General features: G+C 43.2%; 3 protein-coding genes across 7 annotated transcripts; all 3 read right to left on the bottom strand.

Annotated features, from left to right (window-relative positions):
• Window positions 1–5: 5 nt before the first annotated feature.
• atp6ap1a (ATPase H+ transporting accessory protein 1a) lies at window positions 6–6095 on the bottom strand. The gene is made up of 11 exons (XM_004567573.6): window positions 5938–6095; window positions 5141–5267; window positions 4729–4803; window positions 4446–4639; window positions 3986–4026; window positions 3768–3853; window positions 3526–3675; window positions 3009–3166; window positions 2778–2828; window positions 2306–2543; window positions 6–1509 (listed from the first exon to the last, which is right to left on the bottom strand). Exons 1-11 carry the CDS (start codon window positions 6063–6065, stop codon window positions 1300–1302), a joined length of 1458 nt encoding a protein of 485 aa, XP_004567630.3. The 5' UTR covers window positions 6066–6095; the 3' UTR covers window positions 6–1299.
• A 525-nt stretch (window positions 6096–6620) lies between these two features.
• On the bottom strand, window positions 6621–11954 carry tafazzin (tafazzin, phospholipid-lysophospholipid transacylase). Of its 3 annotated transcripts, none has more exons than XM_012923667.4 (11): window positions 11520–11954; window positions 10217–10343; window positions 9744–9872; window positions 9624–9669; window positions 9449–9534; window positions 8921–9001; window positions 8799–8840; window positions 8653–8715; window positions 8430–8482; window positions 8268–8345; window positions 6621–8048 (listed from the first exon to the last, which is right to left on the bottom strand). In XM_012923667.4, the coding sequence occupies exons 2-11, from the start codon at window positions 10323–10325 to the stop codon at window positions 7947–7949; spliced, it is 789 nt and encodes a 262-aa protein (XP_012779121.1). In that variant the 5' UTR covers window positions 10326–10343; window positions 11520–11954; the 3' UTR covers window positions 6621–7946. The 3 variants fall into 3 exon arrangements, with proteins under 3 accessions (XP_012779121.1, XP_012779120.1, XP_004567626.1); XM_012923666.4 differs by having other exon boundaries at window positions 10217–10365; window positions 11510–11952; XM_004567569.4 differs by having other exon boundaries at window positions 10217–10365; window positions 11520–11949.
• Window positions 11955–12317: 363 nt separating this feature from the next.
• On the bottom strand, window positions 12318–18378 carry si:dkey-150i13.2 (mitochondrial carnitine/acylcarnitine carrier protein). Of its 3 annotated transcripts, none has more exons than XM_004567566.4 (9): window positions 18102–18378; window positions 16950–17036; window positions 16622–16749; window positions 14885–14975; window positions 14345–14462; window positions 14145–14217; window positions 13938–14047; window positions 13646–13767; window positions 12318–13551 (listed from the first exon to the last, which is right to left on the bottom strand). In XM_004567566.4, the coding sequence occupies exons 1-9, from the start codon at window positions 18201–18203 to the stop codon at window positions 13489–13491; spliced, it is 894 nt and encodes a 297-aa protein (XP_004567623.1). In that variant the 5' UTR covers window positions 18204–18378; the 3' UTR covers window positions 12318–13488. The 3 variants fall into 3 exon arrangements, with proteins under 3 accessions (XP_004567623.1, XP_004567624.1, XP_076734799.1); XM_004567567.4 differs by having other exon boundaries at window positions 13646–13761; XM_076878684.1 differs by lacking the exon at window positions 16950–17036.
• Window positions 18379–20089: the final 1711 nt, after the last annotated feature.

Below are 20089 nucleotides of genomic sequence, written 5' to 3'. Positions count from 1 at the left end.
CGAGCTTCGCCATCTTCACAGATGTTTTATTGGAGGTCACAGCAGCACAGGACCAAACATCGACGATGCTCATCATGGAAAAAACAGACAGAATTCCACATTGAACAGGTTTCAGTGCACTTCAGTAATAAACACAAAAATCAAGTAAAACTACTCGGACTGGAAACTTTAATGCTTCATTATCAGCTTTTTCCTCAAATTGATGGAGAATGTTGGAGTTAATAAATAGAGTGGAAATGATTCCTTTAGCATCCATAAACAGAGCGGGCTCCCTTCAGTCAACATCTACACCTCACTGGTCAAATAATGTAAACACAAACACACTAATTACATCAGTTTCACCAACAAATAACTTTTTCTATAACGTACATTTGTTCCTGTATGTACAGTCGTCCCTTTCCTGTGTTAAATGAATCCAGCCTGAGGACTGGGCTCAGTTTACGCCTCAGGTGTTTTTGAAGGATTTTTCCAGAGTCCTCACAGAACAAAAGCTGCACAAACTGTTCAAATTAAACTGTTTCAGTCCGGGCCGAGACTACATGCACAGGACCACGAGTGCATCAGAGGGAGCACAGAGAGTGAGAGCTGTGCTGCTGATGTATGCAGACGTTAGCAGGTTTTTATCCCTGCAGCCTCAGACTCAGCTGAGAAACAGCAAACAATAAAAAACAATTATACGAGCTCATATTACATGAAGTACAGGAAGGTTTAGGTTTTCCATTTTAGGATCATATTAATGCTCAATAAGTAAGTAAATAAATAAATGTAAATAATTCTCAACACAACTTTGGACCCTCGAGCAGTACAGCCAGTGTACAGCCATGTGATCATCACCAAACAGACGTGTGGCTGAGAAGTTCCTGCTGATGTTAGCTGAGGTCACGGTCACACTGTCATGGAAGGTCTCAGGTTTGAGACCCTGCTGTCACATCATCCCTTCATATTACAGACTGTAGCTGATTTACAGTGAACACAGTCCAGGATAAAGTTTGGAGGATCACCCAAAGATTTGTTCATGTTCTACATGAGTCCGTGTGTGTTTCTCAAAGATCATTAAGGAGTTAATTTGGAGGCAGGACTCTGGAAAAGCATCCAGCCTACAGAGGCTGACACATGAGGACAAACTGAGGCCAGCTTCAGCCCATATTTCAAATATAAACGGACACATTTATGTACCAGTGAATAAAACCTTATTATGATCGCACTGAATAATGCCCAAATACAGATGGAAGGGGGGAGGAGTGGAAGCATTGCAGTGAGAGGACAGAGTGGAGGGTGGACAGGTGTGGTGCAGGTGTGTTACTCTGTCTGTGGCACAGAGATGGCCGGGCCTTTGGGATCATCAAAGCGGTCCATCGTGCGCAGCTGCATGATCATGTGCAGGCCGTAGGTGAGCACCAGGACCATGAGCAGACTGGTGATCAGACCCATCCAGATCCCTGGGGAGAAGAAGCCGGCGCAGTCGCTGGCGTACGAGAATTCACCACCGCTCACATTAAAGCCCTGAATCTGACGGCGAGAAGGAGAAGGGGTTCAAAATGTGGCGTTTGCTTCAGTTCAAACTCACATAACAGGCCAGAAATCTCACTGACATACTCATATGTTTATAAGTAAATCTTTTTTTTAAATCTATTTATTTATTGAATGAATAGATGCGCTTCTTTGGGGTTGTGTGAGGAAGCATCATAAATATTTACAAGGGGCCAGGTTTAGCCGGGCCGTGACGTAGACAGGAATCCTAGTATACTAGGACACGTGTCCAGAATAAACTGAAACACGGGGAGAAGTTTCACCTACAAAAATGAATCCATTTCACTAATTCAGCCCAACTGATGAGCTGAGGGGGGCTGAGCCATGGTTTACGGCCTTTGGACCAATGAAGACGAGCGGGGATGTGAAAAATTAGCCTCTGTAGCTCAGAGTGTGTATTATGTGTTTTATCCTATTGTAAAGTGTCCTTGGGTGACTTGAAAGGCGCTCATTAATAAAATGTATTATTATTATTATTATTATTATTATTATTATTATTATTATCATCATCATACGGCAGGAAGGCCGGCCACCATTACAAATAAAGTGTGTGCTAATATTTTTATTTCATTTGTAATTTTAGCTTCCAGCTGTTATAAAACCAGTATAATCCAGTTCAAACCAGTATTCTTCTGCAATTCTAATTAATATGGTCTGAAAGTCGCTCTGCTCATTGCTGTCAGCACATGCAGACATCCAACAGAGGAACCATTTTACACCTGACATCTTATGTTGGATTTTTATTATTATATCACCAAAGACCAAACAATCTTACCTGGAAGTCTTCAAAGGAGACCCTCCACTGATTGGCTGGGTCTTTGGATGTGCGCGGGATGAGCAGCGGCCACTGGAAGCTGGTGACGGACTCGCAGCGGTACGAGTACTCGGCGGGAGCGTAAATGTTCCTGCTGCCGTTAAACGTGGCTTTGGTACCGTCGTACTCCAGCTCCACGGCGTCCAGCGTGAACCAGCGCCGTGCCGACACATTGTAATTCCGCTGACTCAGAGCAAAGCTGAAAAACACCAACGAGCAGAGCATCAAATATCTTTAACAGCAAAACAGGAAGTTTTCAAGAGTGCAGCAGGACTGATAAATGTAAAAGTATAGATATAATATAATAATGCATATGTGTGTGTGTGTGTGTGTGTGTGTGTGTGTGTGTGTGTGAGCGTGTATTCATATCTTTATGGGGACCAGAAACAGGAAGTTTACTACACTTTTGGGGACCAAAATCCTGGTCACTTACATCAGTTTGAAGCTGCGGTGGTTCAGCACGTTCTTATAATTCAGAACCAAACTGAAAGAAAAAAAACTCACGTTAAATTTACACCCGCAGCAGCATTTCATGAAAAACAAAACATTTTAAAACATTTGAATTTCAGACTCCAGTTTGAGTGGCGTCAGAGCTAAGTGATATTCACATCACAGCATGAATGATTGTTTTTACATATTGTATTATGTCACAGGTAAAAAGCACCTGGCTTTGGTTTTGTTGCAGCTTGAGCCGTCGAGGTTGGGGGTGACGCCTTCTCCAAAGGTGGACGGGGTGAGGTCGTGCTCCTCCCAGCGACCGCTGCGCAGGATGCTCACCGACAGGCTTTTAGCCCACAGCAGGATGCAGCTGTTCTCCCCCTCCTGCAGAATAACCAGTGAACAGAAAGGTTCTCCTTACAATGGCATCTGGATTTTCTGCCACAACATCTTTGACGTCAGCGCCACCCTGTGAGCTGCCGACCCAAGTTTCAAATTAGTTTGAGAATATTCTGGATTTTTATTGCAAATCCAACATCGTGTCAATGTCAGCGCGTTAACTTCATTCATGACTTGAAAGTTCTGATTTTGCTCTGCAACAGTTTGTTGTTGGTGGGATTTACAGTGAAACAGAAAACAGCCTTTAGGAAAAAGAGTTCAAATGAATAAATAATCACGATTACAAATATGAAATGATTTAAGGAAGCAGAGTCAAAGTCCTGCTCAGGTATCTGTGACTCCACCTTGAACTCGACGGGTGGGTACGTTTCAGCCCTCTCCTGGGTCCTCCGCTGCTTCTCCCGTTCTCTACCCCTCTCCTTGTGTCCCCCTCTGACCTGCAGCAGCGAGCGCCCCCCACCCAGACCGGCCTCCACAGAGAGAGACGCTGCCTCCTGTGTAGAAAAAGAAAGATGGAGGGAGGGGGGCAGGTATGACAAATGGCTGCAAACATGTATAAATGTTTCTGAATGAGACTCGGACTCACCCTGGAGGGCCGCAGGGCGGTGTAGATAGCCGTATACGGAACAGACTGCGACTTCATGATGTTCAGCACCTGACCAATCACTTCATCTGAAAAACACGCGTCACAGAGAAAACAGTCACAGGAAAAGATGGCAAATAAAAAGCTCACAGATGATTGTGAGAATCGCATGCTTCAGAGTCTGAGCTTCACAGTCACTGGGTCAGATTAAACAGACTCACCGTTTCCACTGAGAATCTCTTTCGCTGACAAGAGATCAGCTCTGAAACGACAAACGAGGCCAGGAAGGATGGATGAGTCTTAATGTCTTTGGAGGAGAGGCTTCAGTGTTTTTAAAGCTCATCCAGATGAAGTGTGTGGGTTATTTCCCTTCTAGAAAATTACCTCTTTAACTTTACCGTGCGACGTTTGAGAAATTGAATTTCAATTTTTAGAAAACGTACAAACAGCGACATCAAGGCCCGTTTAGAAACCATTATAACAGGATCAAAGCCTGTGGAGGACATGACCACAGCTGTTCTATGTGAACTCAGTTCACTGAGCTCAAAATGAGCAAAACTACCAGCTGCAGTCCAAGACAGAGGATGACTGATCATATCATTTGTCACAAAGTAACTGGCAGTATAAAATGTTTACAGCAGGAAATCCCATTAACGGTTAATTATTGAACAGTCAACAGACCCGATGCCGTAGGGCAGTCTGAACACGAGCAGAGCAGGCGACGAGGCGTTCAGTCTCAGCTGGCTCAGCGTCTCAGGGTCCATGTACAGAGGGGAGGTGTCCAATTGGTCCTGCAGCTGGCCAATCACTGCATTGGATGCAGGCCAGGAAACAGCAGGTAAAACCAGAGAGGAGGATGATGACATCAGAGCTCCCTGTGACAGAAGAAAAACCATGAGTGACCGACACACACCTGAGAGTAAACCGGAAACGTTCTGTTTGGTTTGTTTCATCGTGATAATACCTCCAGGTTTGGAAACACATTATCCTGCTTGTTTCCAAAGGCTCCTCCATACATGGTGAAGTCCTCGATGCTCATCTGAAGACCGAGAGGAAAAACAATGAGTCATAAATGTTTTAGACCACAGAGAGCAAAGAGAAACTGTGAGAGACGGTTTTAACCTTCAAACACTGCTGACCTGTGAGGCCGTCTGCCATTAGTTTTAAAAGTCTTGACCAAATTAAATAAAGAAATACCAAAACTTGAAGAGTTCTGATAAATGCGAAAAGGCTACATGATCATGCACATGAACGGGGCGGGGCCATATAAGAGCAAACGAGACGAGGAGCATTTGTGCTTGTGTTTAGCTTTAGTGCCTCAGAAGAAATTAAAAAAAAAAAAATCAAGGACACTCAACAACAGCGTGAGGGTTTACCTTGTCCTGAAGGAAGAGGACTATGTTATGTGGTCCGACGTCCAGAGCTTTCTCCAGGTAGGAGGCCAGCTGCTGCTGCCCAACGATGTGCCCGGCTGTTGGAGGAGCCTGAGCTGGCAGGGAGATGCTGCAGGAGACACCAAGCACAGGTGGAGGAGTCATGAAGTGCTGCTACATAACAAGAAGAGTCCTCTACCAGACAGAATCTGATGGATTCACAGTGAAGCGGTTTTATTATTGTCGTTTCAACCATCTGCAAGAACCTATACGGCCTTTAATGAGAGAGGACCAAATTATCTGCAGATAAACCTGCATCACGTCAAACAGCACATTCCTGATTTTCTTGCAGATACAGATGATTGAATATTATTAAAACAGGAGAAAAACCCAAGCACTTCACAATGTGAACTTCTCACATCCGAAGACCCTCATCAAAGGCCGTCAAATACATAATTTATTCGTTTTTACAGTATGAAAGCCTTTGATAACACATGCTGCTCTGTCTTCTGTGTGTCAGGCAGCACAGACAGATGCAGGAGTGTTTGCTAGCTGTCAGGTGGACTGCACCCGTCACTCATTGGGCCTGCAGGATATTCTCATGTCACGTTCTCTGACTTAACCTCGTGTTTCAGCCAGTCCGCTCAAATTAAACGTTTTCCGGGCCGTGTACTGTGGTGACGAAGCAGAGAACATAGTTTTTGTCCGCTGTTTGTCTCACGGCTAGCCGTTAGCCGCTGAGGTCGCAGAAGGAGCCGCGGAAACGGGACCAAAATCAGTAAAACTTCACGGCTACGCACCTTCCGCTGGTCCACAGCAGGAGCGGCACCTGCTCGTCGCAGCTCGCCAGCTTCAACACGTTCAATAAAGCGAGAAAAACGGCCACAGCCGCAGTGATGCGCCGCCGCTGCAGTGCCCCCGCCGCCATCTTTACAGCCTCTGACAGCACGCTCGTGACGTTTCACGAGATCACTTGACCAGATCACGTGACAAGACGGCGCAGCGGCGGATGTGAAAAAGGAATTTTTATTTTTACTTCAAATGTATCAACGTTTTAATATTCTATTATTTGTAAGTGTTGTTTTATTTTGCTAATATTAGACACAATGTAGTAATGGCAAATAACCATGATTTATTGTTCACGTGATACTATTATTTCAATGTCATTTAATGTTATTAAATGTTTTTTTTTTAAATACAAATACAAGTATTATTTACTGTAACAGATATATTGGAAACCGTAATTCCCTTCGACATGTCCAATTAATCATCCAAAGTGAGAATATTAATCTTCTTAAAAATGAAGTTCTACAAAAATATGGAAACATTCACGATTTAGCATAAACTGGTCATCTTTAGTGGCTTAATGTACACTTTGTCTACATAAAGTGTAAGGTTTGCTAAGCACTCATTATGCCACCAAACTGTTCGTGGATCTGTTAGACTGGTGCAGAGTTTAAAGATGAACCACAAATGGAACAAATTCAAACTTAGAAAAGTCAGATTCTTTATTGGACTTCACATCAAGTATAGGAAAGAGTGGCAATCACATTAAGGCGATACACTTATAAAATTAGCACAGATTTTGTCCCTTATAAAATCCTTTTTGTCCTCTGTGATAAAATAAGTTATGTACATCGGTGATGGGGCAGCATTCAGGGGTTTTAGGATTAACAGGAAAACTTTGATTGAAAAAGAAAATTATCAACACAACTCAGAGATGACTGAAAAACAGCAAGGAGCAATCCAATGATCAAACATAACAGTGCGATTACCTCAATCATTTACTGCCTGAGCATCTTTCTGATAACAGCTGCAAACATCTGGCATGCAGCACTTTGACTTCCTCATGCACAGAGGAGCATGATGAGTACTAATATTTAGTAGTTTAAACAACAGCAGCTTTACATCTTAAAGAAAAAAAGAACTGGTTATTAAACAGATCATCAAAATTGAACAATTCAGCAAAACTGAGAAAAGCATTCAGCTGGTGCAGAGCCCGATCAGAGCAGGATCATTTCTCCCACACTGACAAGTTACCAGATAAAACGTGCACTCCATGACCCGTCGGTGAGCAGCTGCTGTCTGTTGCTAGGTGAAACCTCCTTGTTACTTAGAGCCTGGCAGAAATACTTATTCATACATAGTGACTGGTGGTTGCCAGGCAGTCACCAGGTGCTCACCCTAGTAACTGGGACTTGGTTAACTAGTCTTGGTTTGCTGCCCTTTTTGAGATCTATTGTGTGTTTCACCAGTAAGAAAAAAAACAAAGTTCAAGGCTATTGTTCACCGCACCCTCCCCCCCACACACACACACACACACAAAGGTCATGAGGTTCACTCGCCCATCCATCACCCGACCTCCTCTCTCCTCCTCAGACTCAACACCAGCTTCTGCTGCTGCTCTGGACTTCAAAGTTGGATGACATGAAAAGCTGAATCATCAAAATCAAAATGCCTTCTGATACCAAGGAGGTAAAAGAAATTCTCCTGAGGGCTTCTGGTTCTAAAGGGTCCCAGAGAAACCATGTATTCATATGTAATCAATCATTCATACATCTGCAGTGCTACTCGTCCTGTTTAGGTGTGCAGTGGACCAACCTGATTTTGAAGCAATAACTGAATTACAAAATGAGTTTGTTGCATCCAAAGTTACAGAAATGCTCGTTTACGACTGTCAGCGAAACACTCTGAGGCTCAGTGATGTCTCCGTGTGGAGGTGTGGGAGCTTCTCTGTACATGGGGTGTTATCCTCAGGGCTGATGTGTGAAGGACCAGTGTCTGCAGGCAAACGCAGGACGGCTAGGACTCAGGATCTGGTCTCTACCTGCTTGTGCAGGGCCTCGGCCTGGGCTTTCAGGCTCCGAAACTCCACCTGGACGAAATCCGTCAGGGTCTTCCTCATTTCCAACTGAGGGGAAAATTTGAAACGTACATTCAGTATCTGTTATAATTACTTTCTACATTTGAGAAAGTGAAATCTGTGAGAGTTAGTTAGGATTCAATCATGGTGTTCATGGTGACGTCCTGAAACCTCCTGTTTTATCTGACAGAAGAAGTTTTTTGTTGTTTTTTTACTTGCTGGTGTCAGCGAACTTCATGACAGCACCTTAGATGAAGCCGTGCTCACCTGGCTCTTGTTTTCAGCTCGGAGGGTTTCAACGAGATCTTTGACACTGAACGGTTTCCCCACGAGGACGGTGATTCTCTGGAAGACAACGAAATATGTTAAAAAAACAAAAAACCCTCAAAGATCCGAACACATCCTGGAGTCAGACTGAAGGCGTCTCACCTTGCCCGTGCGAGGAATGTAGGGCTCCACGTTGGGCAGCACGTCGCTCAAACCTGACATGAAGCAGAGAAGAAGTGATGCGTTTCCTCTGTACCTGCATCACTGCGTGGCGCTGTTCGCCGACCTTAAGCCATCAGACTGCTGCTACCTTGCTAATGTCTTGTGGTGACATCTTAATCTGTAGTCTGAGATATTCTGAAGCCATAACAGGAGCGTCACTCACCCACGTGCCAGAGTGGCAGGATTATCGGATTAAGCGAGCACTCCGCTATCAGCCGACCAACACCTAAAACCACAGAAGCACAAATGTTCACACTGATGATCACAGCACGACATCTGCTCCAACAGAGACGCACAAACTGCGCTCACCCCACTTTAAACGTATGAATTCCTCCGTCATGTTGATTTTGCCTGAAATAAAATCAGAGAAGAAGAGTTCATTTTCACAGTAAGAAAAAAAATAACGACATGTGAGGAGGAGGTTCACAGACCTTCTGGAAAGACGTGCACCCACTCTCCTTTGTTCAGCTTCTCCAGAATAAAGTCCATTCCTTTCTGGTAAACTCCATCACCTACAGACACAAAACGGTTTTACACACGTTTTGATCACTTAAATAATATCGTGTAACAATGTCAGTGTGCCTGTTTGCATGTAAGAGTCTACATGGACTTGTCCCATTAAGGTCTGTGAGCATTCCTCACTCATTTCTGTCTATTATGTCAAGGCTTTTTGTTTTCTCTTATATTTATGTTATTAGTTTATTAGTAAGTTTAATGCGACTGGCTGCATGACTGTGGAAATTTGCAGTTTTGCTATAATCAGCCAGGTTTACAGTATGTTTGATATACTTGTGTTCGTGTCTTGTCCTTGTTAAATAATGGAAAGAAAGAAAAAGAAAACGTCTGCTGAAGGTTTTCTGTCATTCACAGGACAACAAACTGAAACAGTAAAAGCCCGACGTTCAGACTTCTGCTCGGATACTTGGCTCATGTGGTGTGATGCGCTCAGATGGGCTTACCTCTGCAGACGGGAACACACTTCCCTCGGCTGAAGAACCTGGAGTGCAGCTCTTTAGTGAAGCAGATGTCAGATGCTGTAGGTGTCCTGTCCAATCACAGGTAAGTGAAAATTACACGTCCCTGCTTCTAAAACATTAACAGGCTGAAGCTCAGAAGAAACGAGATGAAGCTCACCATCGCATCTTTTTGAAGTTCCACAGCTGCCTGAGCCTCAGGACGCCTGCCGCAAACACACGCCGTTACCATCCAAGTGTTAACCAGCAGTGAGATTTCAGATCGAGTGTCTGCTCTTACCCCAGATGTGCGGATCATCCATACAGGACTGGTGGTTGGATAGAGTGATGAGGGGCGTGTCCGAAGGCCTCTGGTCAACCAGGTTCAACAGAACCTCGTGGTTGTGGACCGTCAGACAGTTCATGTACTCTTAGGAAGAAGAGCAGGAGGCAGGATCAGTCGAAGGTTCTCTGAGTGACATCCAGAAAATTAAGATGAACGTAAAATTTGCTTTCTTCTCGTTGATATCAGCAGCTCGCTTTCCCTCTAACTCCTCTGTGAAGCCACATCACTGTTATCTTCGTCCTCGTGTGGACTCTGTGCTGTACTGTGTATTTTATTTAACAGTACAGTTCAGTCACTCATGCTCTCACTGAGCATAAACACCCAGAGACCGTTGGAGGCAACCAAGGGACTTGATTTTCTTTTTAAAGAAGTGCAGTTTGCTGCTAATAAGCGAGAGTGTACAAGTTATCATTCAGCTTATAACTTACTGGTCCAGAAGTAGGAGTAGGAGCCCACCATGCCCATGATCAGTGAGCTGGAGACCCTCCACGGCAGAGCGGGGCATTGAGGGAACGGCCATCTCACCTCCAGGGGCATCACGGCGCTCTGCTGACACTACATCCACACACACACTCACCTGAACACAAAGCCACGCAGGGGGAGGCTGAATGACAGAGACAGCAGGTGGCGCTCAAACCAAACTCCTGCTGTCATACTGTAAGAGCTAATCTTCATTAAAAGCAACAACTTTATTTGTTTGGTTTTTGTTTCCTGTCAACAAAACATTTTGTCTGCTGCGTTTGAAAAGCAAAGTCCTCCATGTGTTATATGATTAAAAAGAAAAACAGCTTCCCACATATAACCGTATGTAACGATAATAATAATAATAATAATAATAATAATAATAATAATAATAATAACTCCATGTGAGTCCCTGTATAGTTTCTGTAAGGATTTTTATTTGCACTGAAAATGTTCAAAGAGGACTCAACATGCTCCTGTCTGCACACCTCAGGGTTAACCCTGAACTTACTTTGATACGGTCAAATCCTGCATGGTGACTCAGACCTCTGAGGTTTAAACCCAACTACGAAACAGGAAAGTTATCTGAAAACTGTCGTTTTTGTATCTCAGCCACTGCCAACTACAGTTTATCCGAACAACGTGTGTCCTCGAGTACATCTTAGAGTTTTATGCTATGCAAAAATAAAACAAAAACCTGTTGAAATGATGTTTTGGACCTTTAGGACACCGTAGCCACGCGAAACAGTAAAGTAAGTAAAGAACAAACAAAAAAAATCAAAAGAAACTTAAAACGAACCAAATTTATAAAGTTGTGTCTTTGGAGTCTTTGTATTGTCTATAAGAGACCAAACTAAGTTTGAATAAATTCCACGTGGTTATATTTATGTCTCACAGCTGTCTCATTAGCTCACGCAGCTTTAGGATGAAGTGAGCAGGAAGAGCAGCCGGCTAACGTTAGCCTGTTAGCTCCTAGCCAAAGTTTACGGCACACTGACTTCTGAGAGACGTGATAATGAAAGAAAACAACGAAAAAGTTCATAGTTCAAAATTTAACTCATCCGAGTTAAATGTTAAAGGAGTGTTGTCTCAGCTAACGGTGCTCGGCAGCTGCACTCACATTATGTCAGATTAGCTAAAAACGGGTTTTATTTCCTCAGAAATGCAGAAAAAAAATTCGTCGTTAATTTTTCTGAAACTGCATAAAAACATTTAAAGACATGAAAACTCCGACAGCTGCAAACATCACCACATCTTACATTTCCTCACCTTTCTCCTGTCTCCTGCTAACAGGCTGATGGTCACCAACCCCGGAAGCTGTTATCACGCGCTGAACTATGGGTAATGTAGTTTTCGGTTAAACTTTACGTTTTCCCTGTTTATTACAGATGCGCGCAATTTATATTTATGTTTCTTTCAAACACGTTAACGCTCCATAAAATAAGACGACTTCAAGACGCTGTTATTTCCTTTAAACGGGTTTAATGTAGTCCATCAACCTCTTCAGCAATGAGAAACGAGGTTTTATGGGTAACGGAGTCTGGGAAGTAGGCCAAAGGTGACGGTTTTTTTCTTTAATCGGACCTTCTCTGTAAGAAAATAATAATTAAACACAACATATGTAGATGGCTCATTTAGTATTCAATCAGGATACAACTTCTGGAAGTAGCCAGTTATTACAATAATACTAAACTGCAAAAGCCCCGAAAATGAAATAAATAAGTACTGCGTTAATAGCAGCACTCAGCACCCCCACTCCTCTGTGTTATGCTGTCAGCATCGATGATAAGGAAATCTAGTCTATATTAACTAAACTAAAACTTTTGTCTATTGACAATGAAGGTCAAGATTAAATGCTCGGCTGACCGTGGTATTCATGTCCGCAGGGCCTATATATTCTTGTGATGTTTTGATCTTTAAAAATTGTTGGTAAAATAAAGTTTTCACAGATTTTCACATGTGAAACGTACGCACAATAGTAATTAAAAATACAGCTTTCCACAGTGCATGTTCATGAATATGTCTGTATTTTTTCAGTGAATTAGAAAATAAAATTAGTAAAAACAGTTTATATTTGAATTTATTTTGTTCAATGCAATCTTTAGATTCCATACAAACATTTTTGGTCTCATCATTATCGTCTGTTTTGCTTGTTATTTAAAATGACCATAAAGAAAAAAACCTCTTGTGCTCCGTCATGGCAACAGTATTTGCATAATTTCTGCTGTGTATTTGTTTGGTCTCAACTCCTGTTCAGGTCTCGCAGAGGCAACATGATCTCTTCAAAGGCTTCATATACAAATGCAGATGGAGCCCTTTGCCCCTGCAGTGGGCCAGTGGCCCATTTAAAGCAATTCCATGTCTAGCAAAGTGACGTCATCTATTTAAATACTTGGATTGAAGAAATACTGATGCTGGTATCTCATCACCATCCAGCAATGTCTGTTTGGGAGCTTAGTTGTGCCTGTGTAGCATTCACACTGTATTATTCTCTCTAATAAATAGCATGTACTTCACATTTCAGGGTACATACCAGGATACTGGACACACGTACAATTATTATGACTGCACTGGTGCATACGAGCAGCTGGGAAACTCTGCTACTACTGACAAAGGAAGAGGAGAGGGGGGAGGCATGTTTGGAGGCAGTGAGAGAGAAGGACAATTCATGAATGTAGTGAAGGAGGACAGGCAGAGAGTCGGTGTGACAGAAGAGGATGCAAAGGCAGAGAAGATGAAGGCAGATGATCTGCTGTGAAGAAGAAGAAGAAGAAAAGGTCTGGAACTTGTAAACAACAGGACCTGAAGATTTGCTGAAACTTTCAGTTTTGAGACGCCTTAACGCCCACTCACATCCTGGGCCATCTGACCTCAGGAAATCACATGATAGGGTGGGGCCAGGTTTCACAATGAGCTCATCCGAAACTCTGGCTGATTGTGACCCACACCCGCTTTCACACCTTGGCTCATGTGATTAGAGGATCATCAGGGGGTCCTTTGTCCCTCTTTGGGGGGAAACTCCCACAGGGTTTAAATCTGGGACTCTCCACCATTTGACTCTAGAACTGAAGAAGCTGTCTCTCAAATTGTACATGTTTCCACTGCTCCCAATCTCAGGAACAATGACAGACGCCACGTTTTTGGAAAATATATTTTTAAAAGTTTAAAAGTACACGTTAGATTTATTTCACCAACACTGTTTGAGGGAGAAAATCTCCAGTTACTGCTTCGTCGTCTTTCACCAGCTCGGTGCGAGCAGGTTCAGGCCCTTTAATGCCACCTCAAATCCCAGAAAACAAGCCTGAGAGGGAGAGAGGAGAAGAAAGCCATGATGAACACGTGTGCACTGTACTGATATCAGGGGTGAGATGTATTAATATTTGAATGAGTGTTACAGCGTTGGCTGGGAAGGCTCGCAGGAAAACTGCATTGAAGCCCTTGTAGAGAGCTTTAGGTCCTTCTTCTCGAAGCAGTGCTCGCAGGACATCAGCCAGACCTCTGTACTTCCCATCTGCAGCTACACACAAACACACAGTTTACCCATCCAGTGTTAATCTTATCCAGATAATAAAGCTAAGCTGGAAACGTCACAAACCACTGACTGATGTCATGGTGTCCTTGTTTTATGTGGTCTAAAAATCTACTAACGAAATGAAAATACTAGCTTCACTTGGACTCAGCTCTGACCTGTCTGGAAGTTGGACTTGAGCACGTCTGGGGGAAGAGCAATCACCCAGTTTAATATTCCGGCTACACCACCAGCCAGGAGGATTCTGGGAGTGCTGAGCTGAGACACACTGGCACACAGTCAGAGAGAAGTGAAAGCACAGATTTACAGCATCTGACAAATCTTTGGTCTTTATAGGAGTTAGAACTGTTCAAATGGATACTGACCTTTGACCCTCAGGGGTCAGGACATCCTTGAGATATTCATACGTGAGGAAGTACAGACCGCTAGAAGGTACGTCTGAGACCGAGATGGAGAGAGAAACAGTCACACCGCTAAACCTCGGGTCACCTCAGCTCCTCTGCTCGAGGTCACACAACACTGTCACGCACAAACATACAGATACACAAACCACAGTGCAGCGTACCTCTGATCAGAGTGAGCACAGTTCCTTTGTAGACGCTGCGGATCCCCTGCTCCTTATAGAGCCTGACCGCACAGTCCAGTGGACCTGCGTACTTGGACCTTCCACCGCTCGACTGCACCTGGAAAACACACATTTCACAACATTTACTTAAATACATAAATATATGTGTCAGTCATGCCTTTAAATATGTGTTGGATTAAAGCCTCCCATGGATATTAGTTTATAACTAGTCAGGTTATGGTATAACCACACGAATAAAAGTTACGCAACTGATGTTTAAAGCTGGATATGTGAGCAGAGCGACTTCTGCACGTGTCTGTGAATGAAGAGCATTTGCTCTCAAAAAGCACCGTAAATTATAATCAACCATAAAACAAGTGTTTACTTTGGATTCTAATTATTTCACAGGAACCTGACTGCACGCGTACACGCAGACACACACACACACACACACACACACACACACACACACACACACACACACACACAGACACACACACACACACACACACACACACACACACACACACACACACTTACCTGTAGCAAGCATTTGATCCTCTCTCCTGGAGCTACTATCACTGTAGTGAAGACTCCTGCCAGACAGCCGGACAGGAATATCTGATGGTACCTGAACAGAGCAGGTGATGGAAGTTCAGCTGTGTAGAAGTCAGACTCACTCCCAGGCAGCCACCTCAGTAACAGCTGGGTACTCTTCCAGGCAGTTATCATGAACCATGACCCAGATTAATATTATTTTTCGTTTCCCTGGTCAGCAGGACCAACAGCATCTTATACGTATTTGAAACAGCTGTTTCCCTCTGGAACATCTGCTTCTACAACTATCTCTGCACAGCTGCAGAATTCTTTCAAACTCAATTCAGGATTTTTTGAATATTCGCTCGCTTTGAATCTCCACCAGCAGCTGAGGGAAACGTCTGCCTCTGTAGCTGCAGATGCAATATTTGCACCAGTTAGTCTGCAAAGAGCAGTTTCTTGTTGCTGCGCCTGTGAGTCAGCTGCACATCAGTAGGGTGTTGATGGGGAAACCTGAGAGTATTTGGACACACTTCCACACATGAGCATCTTTAAGAGCAGCTTTAAAACATTCTTACAACAATAAATGAAGATTCAGAGATCAGATCGCTATGATGGGTGGATTAGGGCTTCTCTTCTTGAAATAGCTTTCTGATTGGTTGGATTGAAAGGTGGGTGGGGCTTCTAGACCAAAAATGAGACTGCTACTTATGACATCATACAGATCCAAGAGTAGAAAAGAAACTGACCAGTTTGAAGCCTGAACTTAAGTCATCTCGTTATTGGATCAATAATGTTTCGTAATTTCTCAAATTTTATGTGCAACGTATTTTAGTGCTGAGATTTTAAATCTCAGTGGGTCTTTCCTGGTTAATTAAATAATAAAATGTAAAAATTAATTAAAAGTACTGTAGACACACTGAGCTCAGTATTAAAACTATGGCCACCAGTGGAACATCAGTGCCAGGAAACAAAGGATATCAGGTCCTCTCTGAACACAGGATACTGTAGTTCTGCTCACTTAACTACAGACACGCTGACTGTGTTGCTATAAAGTCTTCAGAGGTGAGACAGAAGCTACCAGTGATCGCCAACTCATGCTTAACATTTCATATGTACGTCAGGGTAACAGGACGGGGGTGTGAAGGGGGCGTGCTGCTTCAAATGAACGAATGACAACAGAAGGAAGGGAGGCAGGGCGAGAGTTATATATAGAGAAACACACAAGCGACAGTGTGTAAGCTTTGGAGGAGTGTTTGAAGGTTAAGGTGACGTTTAATGATTGGATCTAGCCTTTTAGCTGTGATAGTTACACATTACTGATGTTGAGCCTATTTTAAAAACAGCTGGATGTGTAACAGGTCTGCTCCAGCCTACAAACACAGACGGGGCTAAAGAGAAAGTGCGCTCTCTTTCACTTCTAAGGTGTTAAGCAGGTCTTAACATTGGATCAATTCAGCCTCAGATGAACAACAACACATGAGCCTTCACACCAACTCACTCTTAAACAAAAATGAAGCCAAAAAGCAGAAGCTGTAAGAGCACCCCATGATTCAGCAGCTTTAACAGCAATGAGCTGAAGCAACTGTTTCCTGTGTGACCTCATGAGTCTGTCACGTCACTGTGGAGTTTTATTCCACTCATCTTCACAGTGTTTCTTCAGTTCGATGTTTGCAGCATTCATTTATGCACAGCTCTCTGAAGGTGTGTGTGTTTGTGTGTGTGTGTGTTGGAACTAACATGAGCGGTTTTCCAGAAGCCGTCTGTTGGAGCTGTTTTCCAAGACCAAACCCAAAGAAACTGATGGCCATCATAGGAGCCACACCTGCCAGGGGCGCCCCCATGCCTTTATAGAGACCAAGGATGCCCTGACACACACACACACACACACACACACACACACACACACACACACACACACACACACACACACACACACACACACAAATGATTTTAAATGAGTTTCTAGTTTTTAATTAAAGTGCCTATACTTCAGTTGATGTGTCACATGTTGAAAACAGAGCTGCGTGGCTGTGGCCTGTGTGACTGTCCTGCAGAAAGCGCTCACCTCTTTGGATACGGTCTTGCGTAAGCAGTCATAGGTTCCTGTGTAAAGCACATACTGAGCGGCTTTGGGCTGTGTTTGTAGTCTCACCTGAAACACACAGTTTAAATAAGAAGAATTACACACACGCACAAACACACACAGTGACCATGCAGGAGGATTGCTGAGTGCTGTCAGACAGGAGGAGACACCCACTAACATCTGCTGCTCTGTCACTGATAAACAGGGCGGTGCTGCGCTCATGTGACGGTTACTGCGATGCTGTGATCAAACTGTTTCTTCACAAAGACTCAGTGCGTCGCACACAAACACACAGACGTGGTTTAGATAGACTACAAAAAGATCTGGATTAAAAATAATGCCCATGTTGTAACGATAGGTTGTTGGTATTTAGCATTTACATTAGATTTCTGCACATTCAAAGTTTCTATATGGTAAATGGCCTGCATTTGTATAGCGCTTTACTCAGTCCCTAAGGACCCCAAAGCACTTTACACTACATTCAGTCATTCACCCATTCACACACACATTCACACACACATCCACACACTGGCAATGGCAGCTACATTGTAGCCACAGCTGCCCTGGGGCGCGCTGACAGAGTACGCACAATTATGTGAATAATAAAGTTATAAAAATCATAAGCAGTTATTACTTTAAAAAACTAAGTTATACGTTTTAGAAAAGGTGAAAATGCGACAGTGAGAGTAATGAGACGTTTCTATTGTGATGTGTTCAATACATGTGATGCTTCATCGCTTTACTTTGTTTTCGTCAGAAATCTGATTTTAACTTCGGGAGTTTGAGCTGCACACTTTGTACCCACGCTGTGACATTTCCTCGACAGTCTCCCGCTGGCTCTAAGCAGCCTCATTACTCCGTGTTCAGGTGGCCGCCTCGGCAACAGTTTAAGCCGATTTGTCGGTAATCTCTTTAGCACCACGATCTGACATTTCCCGTGACTTCTTCAGAAACATTACCCCCCGACACACACACACACACACACACACACACACACACACACACACACACACACACACACACACACACACACACACACACACACACACACACACACGCGGACGTGGACTGAATGTTTCTGTCTAAAGGTCTAAATCAGCTGTGTTGAAGCTCGGCTCGGGCTGCAGCTCTCACCTTGATGGTGTCCAGTGGGTGTCCGGCCAGCAGCAGACACGCTCCTCCGACACCCCCAGCCACGAAGTTCTTGAACGGAGACTCTCTGGGCTTTTCCTCCATCCCGCTGACCCCGCATGGCCCGAGTACATAGCCGGGCAACCTCACCACCTCACACCGCTGCTGTCCAGGGAGGGGAGGGTGCGACTGTCAGCTGTCTGTCTGTGGGTCTGTCTGTGTGTGTGTCTCTGTGTCTGTCTAAGCGCGTCTCTCTCTCTGTGGACTTTGTCTCTCAGAGCTGAGCGGAAACGAGAAGAAGTCTGTGAAGGTTCTCAGAAACGAGAAGAACAGTTATTCCTGTAAATAATTTATCTTCACAGTCACCCCTTCACATGTCCATAAACTCTTTGCTTTAGTCATATGGCGCACTTTAAACCACTGTTTTATATTTTTGTAGCTTATAAAAATCTGCCGCAGGTGTATTCACAGGTAAGGTTGAAACAGGGGATACAGCGCCCTCTGGTGTTCGCAGAGCGAAAGATGTGGTTTCTTAACACTGTCCAAAGTAAAAATACTACACTGCAATAGTACACCCGAGGGTCCTTCACTGCTGCAAAGTCTTCCTTACCTCTGCTGAGGAGGTCCTGCTTCCGGCAGTGTTTGTGTGTCTTCCCATCTGAAAACACAAAGACTTTTGAATAAATTCAGATCCTGCAGATGGCGTCATGTTAACGGTCCATTGAAATTCAGCTTCCATCCACCAGCGTCTTCAAGGTCATCTCTAGGAGTTATTGGTGGAAAATGGCCAAAAAACCCCCAATTTTTCCTAAAAGTGTGATATGTATCATCAAAATCTACAAAGTAACATAAAACATGTGAAATATGCCACATTTGACGTCTCCTTCAAGGTCAGTGGATCGATCTGAAGGTCAAAATGATAATAATGCTGCATAGTGCTATTTTAAACTTCTCTTTCCCATTGTTCATATTGACAACAATAACAAGGAAGTGGATAAAAATAGGGAATCGTACATGTGGATTGTAAATATTGTGGTACTTTGGACCTCTGACTTCTTCTTCCAGGTTAAATAAGGTCAAACTTTCACAAAACATTTTTTATCTTTAAAACTGTGCTTAAGATTCTGCTTGTTTGTTCGTACTGGCTACATTGAGGAAAGGATACCGGTGTATGGTGACTTTCACATCATAGCTGCATTCTAATATCATCTCACATTTGACCTCTGACCTCTGTTTTACATTTCTGCCTTTATTGATCCTAAAATGTGCAAAATCTTTAAGGAAAGTATTTTCAAGAGGAAGAGAGAAAACTCTGCTATTATGTAATAACCTCAAGTTATTCATGTCCGGTTGTTTACAAAGTTATCCACTCTTACATGTTTATATAAAAATAGAATATTATTCCCTTAACAGTATATCACTGCTCAGAGAGAGAGAGAGATGCCTCGGTGGACGTTTGTGCTTCTTGTTCACACGTCAATTACTGTGACTTGCATATTTTATTCAATAAAACTCTAAAATCTCATGTAGTACAACGTTTAGGTAAATAAAAAGCCTAAGCTGATCATTAAAAATGGTGATGAATTAAAAGTACATAAAGTATTTTACTTTTGAAACTGTTCAAATCAAGAATTTCTAAGACTGACGCACCTTTTTCCAGAAATTTTATGTTCTCAAATATCAGACTGGCTCAACAATAAACATGGGACTTTAATTATAATTTTAAAAAGTAAGAATAACGAAAGTGATTTTTCCTCATCCAGAGGATTACATGGAGATATTCATAGTTGGATGAAAGGGTCTGTAGCTTCGTCTTTAATATGGACACTTATATTTATCTCATACAGAGGCTGGTACACTTTCCAATGGAATGCCGAGAAGACTTTTTAACTTATTATAAAAAGGCTTTTGATAAGTTAATAAGCTCATTTCAAAATTACACATGTGCTCTTCCTACCAATCTCAGAAGCTAACAGCCGAAGAAAAGTCAA

The sequence above is a fragment of the Maylandia zebra genome, linkage group LG20, assembly GCF_041146795.1.
Source record: "Maylandia zebra isolate NMK-2024a linkage group LG20, Mzebra_GT3a, whole genome shotgun sequence".
Lineage (NCBI taxonomy): Eukaryota > Metazoa > Chordata > Actinopteri > Cichliformes > Cichlidae > Maylandia > Maylandia zebra.
The sequence above is the reverse complement of the archived record's forward strand: the minus strand, read 5'-3'. Positions and strand labels throughout refer to the sequence as shown.